General features: G+C 35.5%; 1 protein-coding gene across 2 annotated transcripts in view; it reads right to left on the reverse strand.

Moving 5' to 3' along the window:
• Positions 1–149: 149 nt before the first annotated feature.
• Positions 150–19,812, reverse strand: part of LOC125659152 (probable RNA-binding protein 19) — a 33,630-nt gene continuing 13,967 nt past the window's right edge. Inside the window, exons 17-27 of one of the 2 annotated variants that reach the window (XM_048890742.2) lie at positions 18,704–18,800; positions 18,473–18,583; positions 17,491–17,691; positions 14,966–15,076; positions 14,593–14,712; positions 12,124–12,190; positions 9,711–9,849; positions 7,721–7,837; positions 6,430–6,535; positions 3,326–3,449; positions 150–269 (exon numbers count right to left, since the gene is read on the reverse strand). In XM_048890742.2, coding sequence (XP_048746699.1) covers positions 199–269; positions 3,326–3,449; positions 6,430–6,535; positions 7,721–7,837; positions 9,711–9,849; positions 12,124–12,190; positions 14,593–14,712; positions 14,966–15,076; positions 17,491–17,691; positions 18,473–18,583; positions 18,704–18,800 — 1,264 coding nt within the window. In that variant the 3' untranslated portion in view covers positions 150–198. Of the gene's footprint in view, positions 270–3,325; positions 3,450–6,429; positions 6,536–6,631; positions 6,757–7,720; positions 7,838–9,710; positions 9,850–12,123; positions 12,191–14,592; positions 14,713–14,965; positions 15,077–17,490; positions 17,692–18,472; positions 18,584–18,703; positions 18,801–19,812 lie in introns of those variants that run through there. The other variant, XM_056146375.1, reaches the window with a different exon arrangement.

Consider the following 19,812-nt stretch of genomic DNA (forward strand, 5'->3'; position numbering starts at 1 on the left):
ATTTATAGGGAAACTATAGGAACCTTCCAAGTTTATAGGAATAAATAGGGACTTGACACCCTGAATTTATTAGTTGATACAACGGCAACTCTGCAATTGGCCTCAACAATTCCTTTGAATTGCTACATCATGGAGAAGATAACAAAAACTATTTTTAAAGCATTTAATCATGAAATGTACAAGGAACAGTAACTTCCACTACAAGTCGAGACTGGTAGATTGAAGGTTGTCTAAAATGGCTGATTTCTTCAGTTTCTTGGATGGGGTGTCTACAAAGAGAGAATACATTCTTTCAGCAACGATGCAACAGATAGGAGTTTGGTATTTGTTGATTGTTACATAGGCTATTGACTGTGCCATAGTTGATGAAAGTACATGAGGAAGTTCCTAACAAAACAACACATCCTTGTTTCCATTCTCCATATCCAACAAAACCAGGATGTTCTAATCCCACTCACCATTGCATTATCTCCATCAAAGAAAATTATTTCGCCAGAATTTTTAAAATTGCATAGGGCATTTACAATTTTTACTGAACAGCTAGCATTAGCATAGACCAGTGATAGAGTTTCTAAAACTGGCGACTGTCTCGTCCAAAAAGATGTCAACAAAGGATAGTAATAACACCACAAGAAAGACATTGGTGTTTATACTTGCCTAAACAACAGCGATTATATACATAACAAAGATGTAAATAGAAGAATTCTCTGCATAGATTTAGAAAAAGTGTATGTCTTTAGCTCACAAGCTGAAAACTAGTGAGCTTTTCTGACAACATTTTGTCTAGTGACCTTGATTTAAGGTCATGACACACCATCTTGTGATAATAAATAAAAGCATTCATTATACCACGTATCGGCCTCTTAATATTGCTCCATTATAGAGTTATAATCAGGACAAGTATTTTCAAATTTAAGGTAGCTTATTACACCAAAATTTCATTTAATGGTGAAATACTTCACAAGAGGTATACGTGTTTTAACGAGCCATTTAATAAATTTTTTAGTGTAATGAGCAACCTTAAAGCCAGATCCTTTAACCAAGGATAGTGCCATGAAAAAATTATTAAATTATATTGTGATGCTTTTACATCAGTTTGGTTAAAATCAGACCTGCAGTTCTTAAGAAGATATTTCACATTTCCTTAATCATCTCCTGTTAATCAGAACTGTTGCTTTATTTTGTGTCATGTGAAAGCCTTTAGTCCAATGAAACTATGGATCTAAGATTTTTCAAGATATTGGCCCATATTCCAAAAAGTTTACACACACTGCATGCCATCTGATAAGCTCATTATGACTTCAACTCGATGAGAAGATTTCAATATTTTAAAATCTGAAATAATTCAAAAGAGAATTTATCTAAATGTTGATGATATTCCCTTGTAAACTTTAAAAAACCCTACTATGGCCCCAGGAGTAATGCAGTCAAACTTCGTTATCTCAAACTCAGGACCAAGAAAAAACTTATATCTGAGGATTCGGGATATCTAGGGTAAAATACATGAAGAATTAAGTGGTTGTGACTTCCAAATCACTTTGATATATCTATTCAAGATAACGAAGTTCAACTGTAGTTATACCCCCCGCAACAAGTTGTGGGGGGGGGATACTGGAATCGGGTTGTCCATCTGTAGACGCAATGGTTTCTGGGTTCTAAAGCATTATCCTTTCCACCTACCGTCACCATATCATACATATGGACTACCCATGGGATGAAGATGTTCCCTATCGATTTTAAGGTCAAAGGTCAAGCACACTGGACATTGAAGTAGCAATATGGTTTCCGGGCTCTAAAGCGTTATCCTTTCCACCTACCGTCACCATATCATACATATGGACTACCCATGGGATGAAGATGTTCCCTATCGATTTTGGGGGTCAAAGGTCAAGCACACTGGACATTGAAGTAGCAATATGGTTTCCGGGCTCTAAAGCGTTATCCTTTCCACCTACAGTCACCATATCATACATATGGACTACCCATGGGATGAAGATGTTCCCTATCGATTTTGGGAGTCAAAAGGTCAAAGGTCAAGCACACTGGACATTGAAGTAGCAATATGGTTTCCCGGCTCTAAAGCGTTATCCTTTCCACCTACAGTCACCATATCATACATATGGACTACCCATGAAGTAGCAATATGGTTTCCATTTAAATTCTTTAACGGCTTTTTTCATCGCATGGAACACCCTTTGGGAGATTGGGGTAAGCAGGGGGTATTCTTAGTGAGCATTGCTCACAGTACCTCTTGTTTGAACAAAATTGAATCTTCAATACTGGTACATATATATGAAAACTTTCATGCATGCATTATTGCTTCTGAAGTGCTGGTGAGAAGGCTTTATAACATCTCCCTTAGGTTTCACTATTTCTTGATTATCTTCCCTTGGAAACAGCTTGACTAACATGAATCCCCTTTACCAAAGGATACTTTGTGGCAAGATTGAATGGAATTGGCCTAATATTAAATTGAAAAAAAATCAATCTGACAAAATATCTTGAGAGAGAGAGGGGAGTTAATGGTAGAGCCCTGACATCTGAAGGTCAGGAATAACTCCTGTCAAGGTCAGGAAGAAGACATTTCTTACAATTGGCCATTGTGTTATGGCAACTTTTACATTCTTTGACAAAGCCCCTGACACATAAATAGAAGATGACGTCCATTGTTTTGCATAACATTTTGAAGTTTTTGGGCATATGTTTATTCCAATCAAATTATTGAAACTTAATTTTGGTCAGGATATTCATTGAAAGAGAAAATGTGTCTGTAATATGAGCCCTAAATTTTCTTCTAGTTTAACTTAATACTTGTTCACTTGAATGAGAAATTCGCAATGAATGTTTTTCATGATTGTGTGTACAATTTACCACAACATGATAGCATAAAGGTGCATAATAGGTAATTCAGACACACTGGTTAAGTCAGTTTTTTGGTAGAGGAGGAAAATTCACCAAGAAAAAAAAATTCATATAAATAATACACTTGTTAAATGAAATTTTGAAAAGTATAAAAAAAAAAATTGCTACATATTTCTGACACCAAAATTACCCTATATAAAGTAACCACCACAGTGACTCCCTAGGATCCACCACACAAAAATTAAAAAATCCCCATAATCAAGTTTATTTTGAGTCGAGAGCAGATTGCTGCTATCTATTTAGCAGATTAAAGGATCTAATTTTAATTAAATAAGCCAGTTAACTAGATGCACCATAGGCCATGTACCAGCAAATAAAGGACGGCTTAGCAATTATTGAAAAACTTGAGACAGTCAATTATTAGATGCCACTCGCTGGTAATAGCATAAAAAAGATGACTAACCATCATGGAAATGTTTAGCAGTTTTCTTGCGTAGGTGATCCAAATCTTCGATGCTCTCGGCCCACTCCAACACAAGTCGTCTTCCGTATAAATGTGTGCTGTGACAAAGGGCTTCAAAAGCTCTCTGTGAAGAAGAAAAAACCTCCAATCATTTACTGAATATAGGGCAAAGAATTAAAACAGGATATTGATTTACTTTACAACAATCTAGGGAATGAAGGCCAGTTTAATGGATTTTTTAATGAACATGGGAATCTCGGGATTATGCCTTGGAGCAGAATGAAGATTGCTGATAATAAGAGTTCATTTTTACAGACACTGGGCATGTCCCTCACTCCTTACAAAATAACATTCCATCTCTAAGTTTTAAAATTCCTGGGTCTGTTAAAGTTTTATGAAGAATTTTCAATCTCTATGACCATGAACTTTTTTAAAACAATATCTTTAGCAACTTTTTTAATCCTTATCTCCAACTCAATGGGACCAAGATAAAACTTCGAGATATTGAGGTTTTAAAATAAAAAATACATATTAAAAAAAGTAATTGAGGACTTTCATCTCATTTCGACATATCCATGGTATTCGAAATTCAAGATAGCGAAGTTCAACAGTATATGTAATAATACTGACTTTATCCTGCATTATAAAGTAAATGCACTGATAACAATTTTACTGAACTTGAACTTAACAACTTGACTGTGGATCAGACAAATCTGCTGATTATAAAATAATAAACAATAATTTTTTTTATCATTAGTCATCTACAGTCTTATAAATCATCATTGTTGACATGAGCCATCTACAATCTTGTCACCACATATATACAGCCTAGACAGAATTTTACTGCCAGCCTCTCATGACCTTGACCTTTACTATCTAACCTTGATGAGAATAAAGACAAGACACAAGCCTGACTAAATCAACCTCTTGTAAATACATGTATGCTAACATAAAATGGAGAGTATAAACAGCTGGTGGTGACCGACACACACACAGTATCATCAACCACTCCACATACCCCACCCCCACCCCCAACCCCTCAAGAAATGTGCTAGGCTGGATGTTGGGTGGAATAGTAGAATTGTTAGACCTTGGAGTTTAAGCACCTGATTAGTAATGCAAGGGTCCTGGTTTGATTCTCGTTCCATTCAAAGATTTTGTTTATTACAAAAGGTTATTAAAAACACGATTATATACCAAGAGAAGCATGATCAAGACATACTTGAGCACTGGGAAGTGAAAGCTTGGAATTCTCTGGCAAGCATTTCTTTGAAATTTGTGCAATGGCTAGACAAATCTAGAGTGAAATACCCATTAATGAGGAGTCAGTGGAACAGATCAATAAAAATTTTCAGACCTTATTGAGTTATGTAATAAGAAGTGGAAGTTTGTCCTTGGATGGCAGAAGATCATTACAATTATGCAACAAACTTGTCAACCATGATTGATTTTTCCATTCCCTGCATGGTCTGAAAACTAAAAGCTTAAAAAGCTATGGTACATATCCACATATAATACCACAATCCATCATCAGATGATGGCTTTATCTTTTCTTTACTGTGGAGTTATAATAATCCTTTGTAGTACTTCATCCTTTTTTATGTACACCATTGAGCTCTATGTCCATAAATTCTTTCCATGGTGAACAATTCACACTAATTACAAAATTACAGGATTTCAAGTTCCAACAATATGAATAGTAGAAAGACAGAATTTTCCGTTTGTGATGAAAGATAAGTGCGAAGTCAATAAAATTCAAGACCTTTGACCCCTTAGTAATAATGTCAACACAGTCTAAATACGGTTAATTTGCTTTTAATTTAAGATACTTTATTTCCATGATTTTCTCTTGGCAAATTTATCAGTGAGATATAATCATCATGACCAATCTATTTCAGGAACAAGCATTCTGAAAGTATTGCAAAAGCAAAGCATGTCCCCTGCAAATGCCTCCCATTTATTTGAGGGATGTGTCATTATACACAAACCGTGTATTTTTGGACAAGTGGGCGGGTATTATTTTTCTATACCAGGAAATATCAAAATTTTGATCTCTTGTAAATAGATGTAGCAAATCTGACAAACATGATTACAAACTGGTAAACCTTAAATCATAAAGATCTCGCCCAATTAAAACAAGATGTGTTTGTGAAACATTGATAACACCGTATGGCAACAAAGAAAAGTTTTATCACACAAAATACACATGTGAAATATGAAAACCTTAGCATTAACCTTTCAAAAGTTATGGCCAAGGTTGAAGTTTTTCAAAAGTAGGTCAAACTCAAGGTCACATGGTAAAAAATTTTGCTACCAAGAGAAAGGTCTTGTTACAAGGACTGTGCGTTATAACGCAATTAAAACAGCAAGGATTTACTACTGACAAATCACTGGTGATTGTAAATATTTGTTTACACAGGCAAATGTGCCTCACGTGACACGTGAAATTCACATGAATTTCACGTTAAAAATTTCACGTGAATTTCACATAAAAAGAGCATCAAATGTGAATTCACATGAAAAATTTCATGTGAAATTTACATGAATTTCACCTGAAGAGCAATTCACGTGAAATTCACGTGAGGCACATTTGCCTGTGATCACAAACATGTATACAAAATTAGTCATGAGAACCTTATTTCTGAGTCAACACAACCTTTTAAATATACGCAAAAATTATACTATCCTGAATAAAGTGATATTTACAGAAATCTGGGAATGAAATGGGAGAAACAGGATCCACAACAAATTTTGCTCGTTAATTAACTTTTTTTTTCAAACTCTACGAGCATCATCTTCATTCTTAAAAGTATCAACTATCAACTTGAGCTGAAGAAAACCTGGTATCTAACTTGTAAAGTGTTTTGGAACCTGTAGAAATCAATGAATACAGTGAGAAAGCAATCTGTGGTTAAAATGTCAAACATTTGACTGCGTATTAGAGAAATTTCAGGAATTTTCAGGCATTTTGTGATATCTTTCACCTGTAGCAACAATTGTAAACAACCAACGAATAAAAAAATCCATGTATTATCATGTACCGGTATCCCAGATTTATAATCTGCAGTTTGTTTCATTGTAATCAAACTTGACCTTTCGCCTACCTTAGCGTCCTGCCTCGTTAGGAAATCCACAAAACCGAAACCTCGATGTGTTCCAGTCCCTTCCATCTTCTTAGGAAGCCTCACAAACTTCAGCTCTCCAAACACTCTACAAAAAAACAAAACAAAACAATAATCCTCAAATCTTCTATCAGTAGGAAGCCCCACAAGCTTCAGCTCTCCAAACACTCTACAAAAAACAATAATCCTCAAATCTTCTATCAGTAGGAAGCCCCACAAACTTCACCTCTCCAAACACTCTACAAAAAACAATAATCCTCAAATCTTCTATCAGTAGGAAGCCCCACAAACTTCACCTCTCCAAACACTCTACAAAAATCACCAAAAAACAAAAAATAACAATAATCCTCAAACCTTCTATCATTAGTTTTGATATGTTCATCGTTAATAATGTGTTGTCTTTCCATCTCTGTATCATGATATTGATACATACAGTATAACACAGTTATAGTAAACACACTTATAATGAATTACTTGTTATAACGAGGTAAATTTAAATCCTAACTTAGATAAAAATAAGAAATAACTCATAATATATAACTAATTATGCCTATTATGAAGTGTGTTAAGTTGTCCCAGGCATTTTGCTGCTGTGGTTTTCCTGTAGATGTAAAGTTAAGTCTGCATGAAATTAAGTGTTTTAATCAGAGGTATACCATATTGTCTTATCGTTCCATAAATATACACAGTTGAACTTTGGTGTCTCAAACTTCGACATCTAGAATACCATGGATATGTTGAAGTGAATTGGTAGTCCAAACTACATGGTTTCTATGTATTTTAACCTCAATGTCTCAAACTCTGATATCTCAAAGTTTTTTCTCAGCCTCATTGAGTTTGAGATAATGAAGTTTAACTGAATTATAACAGCCATAAATACAAAGCTTTGTGTAGTTGAATGTGATCTTTTGCAGCTGACTAGAATGACTGCAGAAGAATGTCAGCAATAAAAATTTCATGGTTTCTTAAAAATTGAGGAGTAACAATATCTGGGTGAGGAGTTGTTTCCCTTTGTTACAGGTCGCTTTTCCCTGATCCTGGAGGGCTGAAATTCATGGCATATTTGTCTGTACCACAAAAACAACCAAAATTAGATGCCCCAATATTTACTGTATTTTACAGTAGGTGTCAAGAGATTGCATATTTTAACAGTAGTATCATCTGTGACTTTAGAACACCACACATAAACACACTAAAGAATTTCAATCCGATATAAACTTGGTTTAATTTATGTGAATTTTTAGATACAAGGAATAATATGTAATATACATACTTGAAAAGTTCATAAATTTCCTGTTTTTTGGCCTCAAATGGGATGTTCCTCACCAGGATCTTAGTGGTGGTCTGTTTCTTCAATTTCTGTTTCTTCTTTGCATTTGGTTTGGTTTGTCTGCAATGAAAAGAATTTTTGTCATCCATTAAAACAAATAAAGTGTATCAATATGGCATTCACTTTACTAGCTGTCTACTAAACTATACAGTAAAACTCGAATATAGCGAACACGGATATAGCGAAATTACGGCTATAGCGAAGTGAAATAGATTTCCTCGGCAAATTCTTTATATATTCTATATAAAAATCTGCGTCTATAACGAACACGGATATAGCGAATTTACGGATATAACGAAGTAAATTCCTATTCCCCTTGAATTAAAAATGAACGTAAAATCACCTTTTATAACGAATTTATATTTTTTCATTTTTAACTCTTTGTGATTTTTAACAATCGCTTTCCATTGACATAAAGGATTCACACTTCTTACAAAATTTCTGTTTGTAATTTTTCAAAAAAGGTTGTTAATGCATAACAATACTTACACATATGTTTAGAAAATATATTGTCAGTATTGTTTACTATTCTCATTAATTAAATTTGAAGTTTGATTGCATTTATTTTATCGTACACTCCTTTATTTGTGTACATCAACAAGTAAATGACAATTGCAATAGACTGTACATGTATTGCGCAAAATTGTGTTGACATTTCTCTCTCGACATGTTTTTGCATGACTTAATAATCCATCAAGATAAATTATCATATATAAATCAATGTGTATATATCTTGTATAAAAATATTTCTTCTCGAAAATATATAGGCTTCATTTCTCTTAAAGACAATACAAACGCAAGTATATCGATTGCTGCTTTCTTATAGAACTGATATACATATAGAACAAATCAGTTTTATAATGAATTCGTTATATTTGAATTATGAATTCGCTATAAACGTATAGCGAATTACGCTTATAGCGAATTTTTATAGAGGGTCCTGAGAAATTCGCTATATCAGAGTTTTACTGTATTATGTCTTGTGGTAGGCAGTGTCATTAGAGCAGTTCAGTACATCGTTGGGCCTATTTCGATCATCAGTTTTAGTAACTAGAGTTGAACCAAAGTACAATCGAACTGCCTTTGGTCAAAACCGGAAGGGGTGTCATTGTGCATGTCTGGTCTACTACACAGCAACCTATACTTATAGAATGTTCAGCTTTAGTAATCAGACATGTGCACTGGAGGCCCTGAAGTAAGCTAGGCGTGCACAATGAAGTTTCGGAAGTCAACTAGACAACTACTATGGTTGATGATTAAACTAGGCCTTGAGGTCACAGTGACAAGGCTCTCAAACTCAAGCAAATTTGAAAATCACTGAGACAATTTTGTTTTTGTTTTTCGATTTTTATTTCAATTCTTGAATTTCTCAACTAATTCTCCTTTTACTTTGATGAAATCTTCTCATGTCACTGTCCTGCCTATCCTTAATCTGGAATTATTCTGAGTGTGAAATAAGTTTGAAAGCAAGATGCAATATCCTCATCAATAGGAATCCAACATTCTTGATAATGCATTCTAAATAGTTCTCTGTATTTATCATACTATTAAAGTAACAGATCATTAACAACATCCTCACTAAGACACTGTATATTGGATATTGACACCTCAAGTTATTTTTCCCACAAAAATGTTGTAAAAATATTACCTACCATTTTGAATTCACTCAAAGTTCTATGGACATGGGCCCTTAATGGAAGGAATGCAGTATTATTGGGCCCTTAATGGAAGGAATGCAGTATTATTGGGCTCTTAATGGAAGGAATGCAGTATTATTGGGCTCTTAATGGAAGGAATGCAGTATTATTACTCTGGGGTAATGAGCAATGTTACATTCATTCAGTTTTGAATTCAGCCACTCGGGACAAGGGGGGACATGGGAACAAATGAAACGAGGTGAAAATGTCCCCAGTCTACAGCATATAGTACTCACATAAGAGTTGTTCGGTTGGAGATCTTTAATTCGACAGCATGTCCGTCCAGATTGGTGTGTTGGAGCTCCTTTAAGGCTTTCATTGCACTCTCCTTCTGCCGAAATTCAACAAAGCCATAACCCATAGACAGGAACTTCCCTGAAAAAAAAAAATAACACAGAATTCAGAATACTGAGAATTTTCCTGATGACATCACAAGGATTCATACTAAAAAGTCCAAATGATTTTAAAGGACTTGAGTTGTCAAGGCACTGGTTTTGACCTACATATGATTTAAGTCCTTTAAGTTGCAGAAGAGGGCCAATCCAGTACCACGATGAAGTGAAAACTTTATGTACAACTGTCTTTATTACCAACACTAACCTCAAAGGATGCAGAAATTAACACAACATCAAATGTAAACATTTTGTGAGGTGTACATGTATTTCAGAAAAAAATGAAGTAGCCTCATTTTCAGATTAGAGGTTGTTGATACTGGTTTAAAGGTCAAAAACATCATTTTGATTCAGTAAAAACTTCTCTGACATTACAATCTAAAGCTGTTTGCAACTCATGAACACTTATTCCATTGCTTAAAACCTGTGTCATTAGCCAGTCAAATTGCAGATTATAAAACACTTGCATTCAAATGTTAGTTTCTACATCTCCAGACTTTGTGTCTGGATCCAAATAATGACATGCTAAACCTTCTACCATCTCAAAGTTAATCCAGTACCAATTCTTCTATAATCTCAAGGTTAATCCAGTACCAATACTTCTATAATCTCAAAGTTATTCCAGTACCAATCATTCTATAATCTCAAGGTTAATCCAGTACCAATCTTTCTATAATCTCAAGGTTAATCCAGTACCTATTTTTCTATAATCTCAAGGTTAATCCAGTACCAATCTTTCTGTAATCTCAAGGTTAATCCAGTACCAATCCCTCTATAATCTCATGGTTAATTCAGTACTAATCTTTCCATAATCTCAAGGTTAATCCAGTATCAATCTCTCTATAATCTCAAGGTTAATCCAGTATCAATCTCTCTATAATCTCATGGTTAATCCAGTACCAATAATATAATCTCAAAGTTAATCCTCTACAAATCCTCATATAATCTCAAGGTTAATCCAGTACCAATCTCTCTATAATTGCAAGGTTAATCCAATACCAATCTTTCTATAATCTCATGGTTAATCCAGTACCAATCTTTTATATAATCTTAAGGTTAATCCATTACCAATCCTATAATCTCATGGTTAATTCAGTACTAATCTTTCTATAATCTCATGGTTAATCCAGTACTAATCTTTCTATAATCTCATGGTTAATCCAGCATCAATCTCTCTATAATCTCATGGTTAATCCAGTACCAATAATATACTCTCAAAGTTAATCCTTTACAAATCCTCATATAATCTGAAGGTTAATCCAATACCAATCTTTCTATAATCTCATGGTTAATCCAGTACCAATCTTTTCTATAATCTCAAGGTTAATCCATTACCAATCCTATAATCTCATGGTTAATTCAGTACTAATCTTTCTATAATCTCTGGTTAATCCAGTATTAATCTTTCTATAATCTCATGGTTAATCCAGTGCTAATCTTTCTATAATCTCATGGTTAATCCAGTACCAATCGTTCTATAATCTCATGGTTAATCCAGTACCAATCGTTCTATAATCTCATGGTTAATCCAGTATCAATCCCTCTATAACCTCATGGTTAATCCAGTACCAATCGTTCTATAATCTCATGAATAATCCAGTACTAATCTTTCTATAATCTCATGAATAACCCAGTACTAATCTTTCTATAATCTCATGGTTAATCCAGTACCAATCTTTCTATAATCTCATGAATAACCCAGTACTAATCTTTCTATAATCTCATGGTTAATCAGTATCAATCCCTCTATAATCTCAAGGTTAATCCAGTACCAATCATTCTATAATCTCAAGGTTAATCCAGTATCAATCCCTCTATAATCTCAAGGTTAATCCAGTACCAATCTTTCTATAATCTCATGGTTAATCCAGTACCGATCCCTCTATAATCTCATGGTTAATCCAGTACCGATCCCTCTATAATCTCATGGTTAATCCAGTACCAATCATTCTATAATCTCATGGTTAATCCAGTACCGATCCCTCTATAATCTCATGGTTAATCCAGTACCGATCCCTCTATAATCTCATGGTTAATCCAGTACTGATCATTCTATAATCTCATGGTTAATCCAGTACAGATCCCTCTATAATCTCATGGTTAATCCAGTACCAATACTTGGGACTATTTCACCTGTTATACATCATCACCTGTTATACATCATCACCTGTCGTACAACATCACCTGTCGTACATCATCACCTGTCATACATCATCACCTGTCATACATCATCACCTGTTATACATCATTACGTTACCTGGATTTTTCATGTCTTTCTTTTTCGCAACTGAAACTGCTCTGATTTTTCCACATTTCTTGAATTTCTGAAAAAGAAAATCACGTCTTAAACATTTGAATAAAGGTTCCTCTCATGTGAACTCAGTATTCAACAATTAACTGCTTTTTAAGAGAATTCTGAAATACATTGAAAGTGTTAATGAGTTAAAGTCACCAAAATATTTGTCACACAATTTATCTGACATACTGTGTCCAATTTTCATTGATTGCTAAGATTTTACAACTTGTTATGGTTTCTGCATATTGAAACATTATTATACAGATAATGTATTTCACTGTGGTTTGATATTCGAGGGATAGGGGTACCCACAAAATCCGTGAGAATACAGGGTTTTATCCAGCATTTAGATGTTTCTACCCATTTTATATTTAAGGGTAATTTTTGAGAATGCAGTCTGAGGTGGGGGACATCCATGGAATATAAATAGATTGATTATATATTGTAAGTCTGACAATTATAGAAAATGACTTAGAATATATAAAAAGGGATTTTATTGAAAATTCTCACACAATTTTGTAAAGTTTCTGCAAATGAAGGGGATTTTTTATCTGTGGAAGGGGAAATATCCATTTGTTGCCAAAGGGGATAGGCACCTTTTACCGGTAGTAAATATAACCTAGATAAATCCCTGGAATACAGGACTTTTGAGATACGGATCCACTCTGACTTTTATCGCGTGTTGAACATTATTTGTAGGGCATGTCACTTCCGGATTACAATAACAACTACATGTAAGTAAACAAGCATGGAATACTTCAATTGCTATCAAAGTCCTGCATTTAAATGTTATCTTTGAAAGAAAGGAATCACTACAACCATTTTGTAGGAAAATGCATTTGATTAAATTATGTGAGTTGGCGAGGGAAATAAATCTAGGGAGTATCCTGAGGATATCGGTAAAACTTCACGTCTTGCATCCAATGATACGCGTCTAAATGCGCCTTTTCCATTCCATCTAATTTACACTCAGGTACTAAGCACCAATACTGACTTGGATCGTCATCGTAGGGCTGCACCTAGCTCTCTACGGACTGTCTGCTAGCGAAACACCATTTGTACTTATGTCAACTTTGTCCTACAATTGGTTATTATCACGTGACCGTGGTATATAAATGTCAAACATAATCGGTCGTTCCAGCACATCCCGAAACCTCCACAAATTTAATGATTCCACAATAACAGGACATATTCTAAAATATCCTTTAAAAGTTATCTATACAACAATAATTTCCTTACAAATTTACAATTACAACTACATGTAGTTATATATTATTTCTTATCAATAAGACAGATAAAACTCCTCTCTTGATCAAATGAGTTGACCCCACATGTACCTTTCTTAATTAGCCCTACTTTTCTATTGCAGTCCTCCCTCTTTAAAACAGCCCTTATATCCTTATGTCTTGGAGACAGGCCTTACACCTCTAACCCAGTGCCTACATCTCTGTGACAAATCCTATTTCTCTGGGACAGCCCCTACATCTCTGTGACAACCCCTACATCTCTGTGACAACCCCTATCTCTCTGAGACAGCCCCTACATCTCTCTGACAAATCCTATCTCTCTGGGACAGCCCCTACATCTCTGTGACAACCCCTATCTCTCTGAGACAGCCCCTACATCTCTGTGACAACCCATATCTCTCTTGAGACAGCCCCTACATCTCTGGGACAGCCCCTACATCTCTGGGACAGCCCCCTACATCTCTGTGACAACCCCTATCTCTCTGAGACAGCTCCTACATCTCTGTGACAACCCCTATCTCTCTGGGACAGCCCCTGCATCTCTGTGACAAATCCTATCTCTCTGAGACAGCCCCTACATCTCTGTAACAGCCCCTATCTCTCTGGGACAACCCCTACATCTCTGTGACAACCCCTATCTCTCTGAGACAGCTCCTACATCTCTGTGACAGCCCATATCTCTCTGGGACAGCCTCTACATCTCTGTGACAACCCCTATCTCTCTGAGACAGCCTCTGCATCTCTGTGACAACCCCTATCTCTCTGGAACAGCCCCTACACCTCTGTGACAACCCCTATCTCTCTGAGACAGCCTCTGCATCTCTGTGACAACCCCCTACCTCTCTGAGACAGCCCCTACACCTCTGTGACAACCCCTATCTCTCTGAGACAGCCCCTATATCTCTGTGACAACCCCTATCCCTCTGGGAGAGTCCCTACATCTCTGAAACAGCCCCTACATCTCTGTGACAACCCCTACATCTCTGAGACAGCCCCTCATTGAGCCTCTACCTCTCACTGACACCACCTACCTCTCTGAGACAGCCCCTACCTCTCTGAGACAGCCCCTACCTCTCTGAGACAGCCCCTACATCTCTGAGACAGCCCCTACATCTCTGAGACAGCCCCTATATCTCTGAGACAGCCCCTCATTCAGCCTCTACCTCTCACTGACACCACCTACCTCTCTGAGACCTTCTTCCGTTGTTGTGAAGTTGAGGTTTTTCACAAAGAGAGTGGAGTCTGGTTCTGGTGTCTCATCATCTTCCTCATCTGAGGAACTGCCATCTTCATCATTTTCTTTCTGTGACAAAAAATGTTAACTTGTGATTCTCTGGGACTAGTGAGTATCATAAAAACTGTGAGAATTTTAGATGTAAGGCTGGGAAAGAAGTTAGATATCTACATGTAGCAAGAAATAAAAGAAAACATTTTCTGCATTTTCAGAAAGAACATGTTAATCAAACGTTTAAACATGGGTCAAAATTTTAAAAGCTTCACTGCGCGTGTGATTGTTTTTCCTCCTTTATGACAAACCCACTATATTTACAGCATACCTCTGGTAATTCCGAGTCTTTGTGTTTATCGCTGTCATCTGTTTCCTTGACAACCGATGATCTAAACACTTCCATTGGGGCCCACTCCAGATACAGTGGTACATGTTGAAACTGCAGAGAAAAATTACCTACACTCATACACCAAGAAATTACCTACACTCATACACCAAAAAATTACCTACACTCATACACCAAAAAATTACCTCCACTCATACACCAAGAAATTACCTACACTCATACACCAAAAAATTACCTACTCTCATACACCAAGAAATTACCTACACTCATACACCAAGAAATTACCTCCACTCATACACCAAGAAATTACCTACACTCATACACCAAGAAATTACCTACACTCATACACCAAGAAATTACCTACACTCATACACCAAGAAATTACCTCCACTCATACACCAAGAAAAGTTACCGCATAAATTACCTACACTCGTACACCAAAAAATTACCTACACTCATACACCAAAAAATTACCTACACTCATACACCAAGAAATTACCTACACTCATACACCAAAAAATTACCTACACTCATACACCAAAAAATTACCTCCTCTCATACACCAAGAAATTACCTCCACTCATACACCAAAAAATTACCTCCACTCATACACCAAAAAATTACCTCCACTCATACACCAAGAAATTACCTACACTCATACACCAAGAAATTACCTACACTCATACACCAAGAAAAGTCTTATTACCATTTCTTGAAGTAATCTCCTGGTCCCGAATTTTTTCCCTAATATAAAAACGCAAAGTTACTTTTCTTCTCTTGCTCTTTCGAAACTCTTGGCGTAAAATTTAATTGAAGTAAAATATTAAAGACCCACTATATACGAGGCTTTAAAATCTGCTCCTGATACTGCCGAGGGTTCATTGTTTACACGAGCTATCTGTCACTTGCGACCTAATTAGCACCACATGAATCTTAAAGACAGGAAGATAATTGTTAATAGGTAAGAAAACATGATATGACAACTTGGTAAATAGCATGGACATTTCACCAGATATCCCAACCTAGAAATTAATTCATCTGTTTAATAATGGGCCATAACTATCAACTAACCTAATCAAATTATGAATGATAATTATGAGACATAATATTAAGTTTTACATTGCCAAAAAAACCCAACTAAAATATAAATTATTCATGTTTTATAAGATGCATTGTTTACAAATGAAATAGATAACCTAAGAAAATGAAATTATGACCAGCTCACATTATATCTGGTTAGTGTCAAAGTTCAAACCGGTCATTCAAAATGCCAATTCCCAGACTCACGAAAACTCAAACTCTCAAAGTTTTATTGTGGTCCAGTGGACTTGTGAGCTGTATACATGTACACATCTATGGAGTGTGTGATGTTTGTCAGATCCAGGAAACTCTTCAATATTGTGGTTTCGTTTTGTTGAATACCAAATTGTTCTTTACATGCTTGTAACAGATCATGAAATAAGGTGTTCAATGAAGTACTGCTCACAAAGAAAAGAATATAGAGTACCTCTCCATAAAATTATTTATTATATGATTGAATAATTCCTAGTTCTCTAATTGGCTGAGATCCAACAATGTAGAAATCATACTACGTTATGTTTACCTGCACGTGACCTTCCAGGTGAACATAAGGAATTATTTTTTCCACATAGGACCAAAAATAGACCTTCCAGGTGAACATAAGGAATTATTTTTTCCACATAGGACTAAAAATAGGTCGTTGAAACTTACAATTAAAGCAAAGAACAATCTTGAAGGGTTTTTTAATCATTTAATCATATAATAAAACAATTATTGCTGTTTTTGAGGTCAATACGATGATTTAGCCACCTTCGAAGTACAATATTCACCTCGCCCTTCGGGCTCGGTGAATATTGTACTCCTCAGGTGTCTAAATCATCGTATTGACCTCAAAAACAGCAATAATTGTATAGTATCAAACTGTGTTCTCTGACAGATCAATGAAATTTAAAGTCCACAAAAACTGGTGATGTCAAAGAACCTGGGTAAATATTATGCAAGATACACTTATTTCGTTAACAATGTTGAACACATAACATTTGTAGTGTCTGGTCAAATTAGTGAAGAATATACTACCTGACCTTTGTGGTGTAATCTGTAATTCATTCACAGAGAGAGAGAGAGAGAGAGAGAGAGAGAGAGAGAGAGAGAGAGAGAGGAGGGGGGATAAAGCTTTGAAATGCACTTAGTACTTCATAGGTATAATATTTAATAGTGAACTGGGTCCAATCAAGAGTGTAAGGGGATTTGCCCTGCATTGTATTCCATACATTCTGCAGTTGAACGGAGTGTGGAATACATTAAGGTAAATCCCCTTACAACCTTGATTGGATCCAGAAACCAAATTTGTTTCCCATGATGAAATCAAATAAGTAAGGGAGGTGAATATTTTTGCCATATTTGCACACCACGTTTGTAAGAGTTGTCCCACTTTGTAAACATTTTCTAACAAATTACATGGGAAATAATAAACCTTTGAGGTGTACCTTAGTGTAAGCGAGGTTCCTAAACCCTAACTTTGCTTCTGTTGGATCTAGATATTCTACAACAGCTGTAATTCCTGAGGGAGGGAGGATAATCCTCCCGAGTGCCCCATGTTTGCTGAAGACTGCCCTCAGGTCCTCGGGGTCAGTGTTGGCTGGGAGATTTTTCACCAGGATCACTGTCTTACTTCTTGGAGCAGCAGCCTGAGAAAATACATACAAACTGCCATTACTTGTAGCTCACAGAATTTGTTTCTGCATTCAAAGAATTTTGAGCTTGATATCAAAACTGCTCCAAAACTTATCTAATATTTCAATGTCTCGTTTCCATATCATTAAAGTGTTGTGGAATTAGAGTGACAGATTGTAGTTTTCTTAATTTTATGGATACATTTGTAGAGCAGAGGCTTTTTAACCTTTAACGATCTGGATCCTTGGGATGGTTAATTGGATGACAAACTGTAACCATGAAATCATTAAAACTTAACTATTTTCAAAGCGAGTGTGCATATAGACATTGACAATAAACATACATTTTTATTTGTTTCTGACCCTTTTATTACAGAAAATACTCAATCATAAAGAAATCAAAGAATGATTAAATTTCAGGGTTCTTATCATATTTGTTACAAAATCTGCAAAAATGCAGTGTAAGTCAAAGACACTAACTGCAATTGCAGTTGCCAAAACGTTCGTAAAACCTGGATCCAGCTCGTATGAGTCAATAAGCACTCGCTTGATTAGTCCAGTAAATATTTCAATGTAATTTGTATTCATTTTCCATGCAAGTCTGATTTCAATGCAATCTATATCTGTATTCATTTTTTGTATAAATTTGAGAAGATTAACGCGACCACCCTAAACCATGGCGCTCCTACAGTGTATTTACAGGACCTTTTAATCAGTTAACATGCATGAAGTAAGAATCTGAGCTTCATAATAGAATTAGAGGAATGGACATGTTAACCACAGCAAGAAAACACACCTGACTAAAGCTGTCCAAGATGACGCCATTCTCTGTCAGGAAGTCACGGGTTTCTGCTACTATCTGGGTTTCTCCAAGGGCCATTCTGACTCCCAAACTTTGTGGTGCTTCCTTCAAAAACAAAAATTCATATATTTAAAGCAAGATCGACACCTTACAAAAAAGACTGAGCATACTAAGATGATTTGTCTATTAGTGGCAACATAGATGTCAACAATTCACGGAACTTACTGGATCTAGAATGTCACTTTTCTCTGTGTTGTATTTGGCAGCCATGACATCAGCTACAGCATTGATTCCCAAAAACAAAGTGTTCCAGTTATGAGAACTGAAACACAGAAAACACTCATACAAATACTGTCAAGTTAACACACAATTTCAAAACTTTCAAAATTTCTTACAGTATTCATAGACATTATATATACATAGTCATCATGACCTTTTTGGGTCATGACACTTTTCCTCTCAGAATGCATTTGTCTCAGAATGCTGTAATCTGGATGAGATTTCACTACTATATAGATTTATATTTGTAATAGACATCCGTTGAAAGTTTGGTATCTTCTTTGCATAACTAGCACATCCAGACAAGGTAATTTTGTATCATTGATTTCAGATTCGTTTAATTTTAACGTTCCGCTGTTTGTGACATAACGTCGCTATGTTACTAGATGTAAAGCTTCTGAAGATTTGAAATGAAAGCGCTAAAGCTTTACTAAATGTTTTCGTGTATCTTTTTTTTTACCTATACTTTTACCGATCATTGCGAAAAGTAATTATATATATTTATATATATGTATATCACATGCTATAATGCAAAACATTCTATTCGATTTCGTGTTGGAAAATTTTGTGTTTAATAACATGACAAGTAAGTGGTAATGTCATTGTGACATCATTCTTAACATCTTTCAAAATAAAACCGAAGAAATGCAACGTCAGTTTGCATCAACGAAGGTTCTTTCTGCTGCAGTGCTGACACCAACTTCTTTGGGATGTATGGATGGTTAAGATTGACATGGATGACAGCAACGGCAAGATTTATACTGTTGAGGATTGTGAGAACGGCAAAGTACATTTGTTGTCAAACTATTTACTTAACCCAAACATTCTTTAATTCATGATCATTTATTAGTTGTGATGTACACGTAATAAATTCCTGGGGGTGTGCTATAATGCAAAACATTCTATTCGATTTCATGTTGGAAAATTTTGTGTTTAATAACACGACAAGTAAGTGGTAATGAAATAAGTCCTTATCCTTATTTTCTGTGCAGGTATTTTGCACTGATATTTTGGTGAAACAACACACGGTTGGTTCAGTCTGTACCAAAACACTG

The sequence above is a fragment of the Ostrea edulis genome, chromosome 1 (assembly GCF_947568905.1).
Source record: "Ostrea edulis chromosome 1, xbOstEdul1.1, whole genome shotgun sequence".
NCBI classification, from domain to species: domain Eukaryota; kingdom Metazoa; phylum Mollusca; class Bivalvia; order Ostreida; family Ostreidae; genus Ostrea; species Ostrea edulis.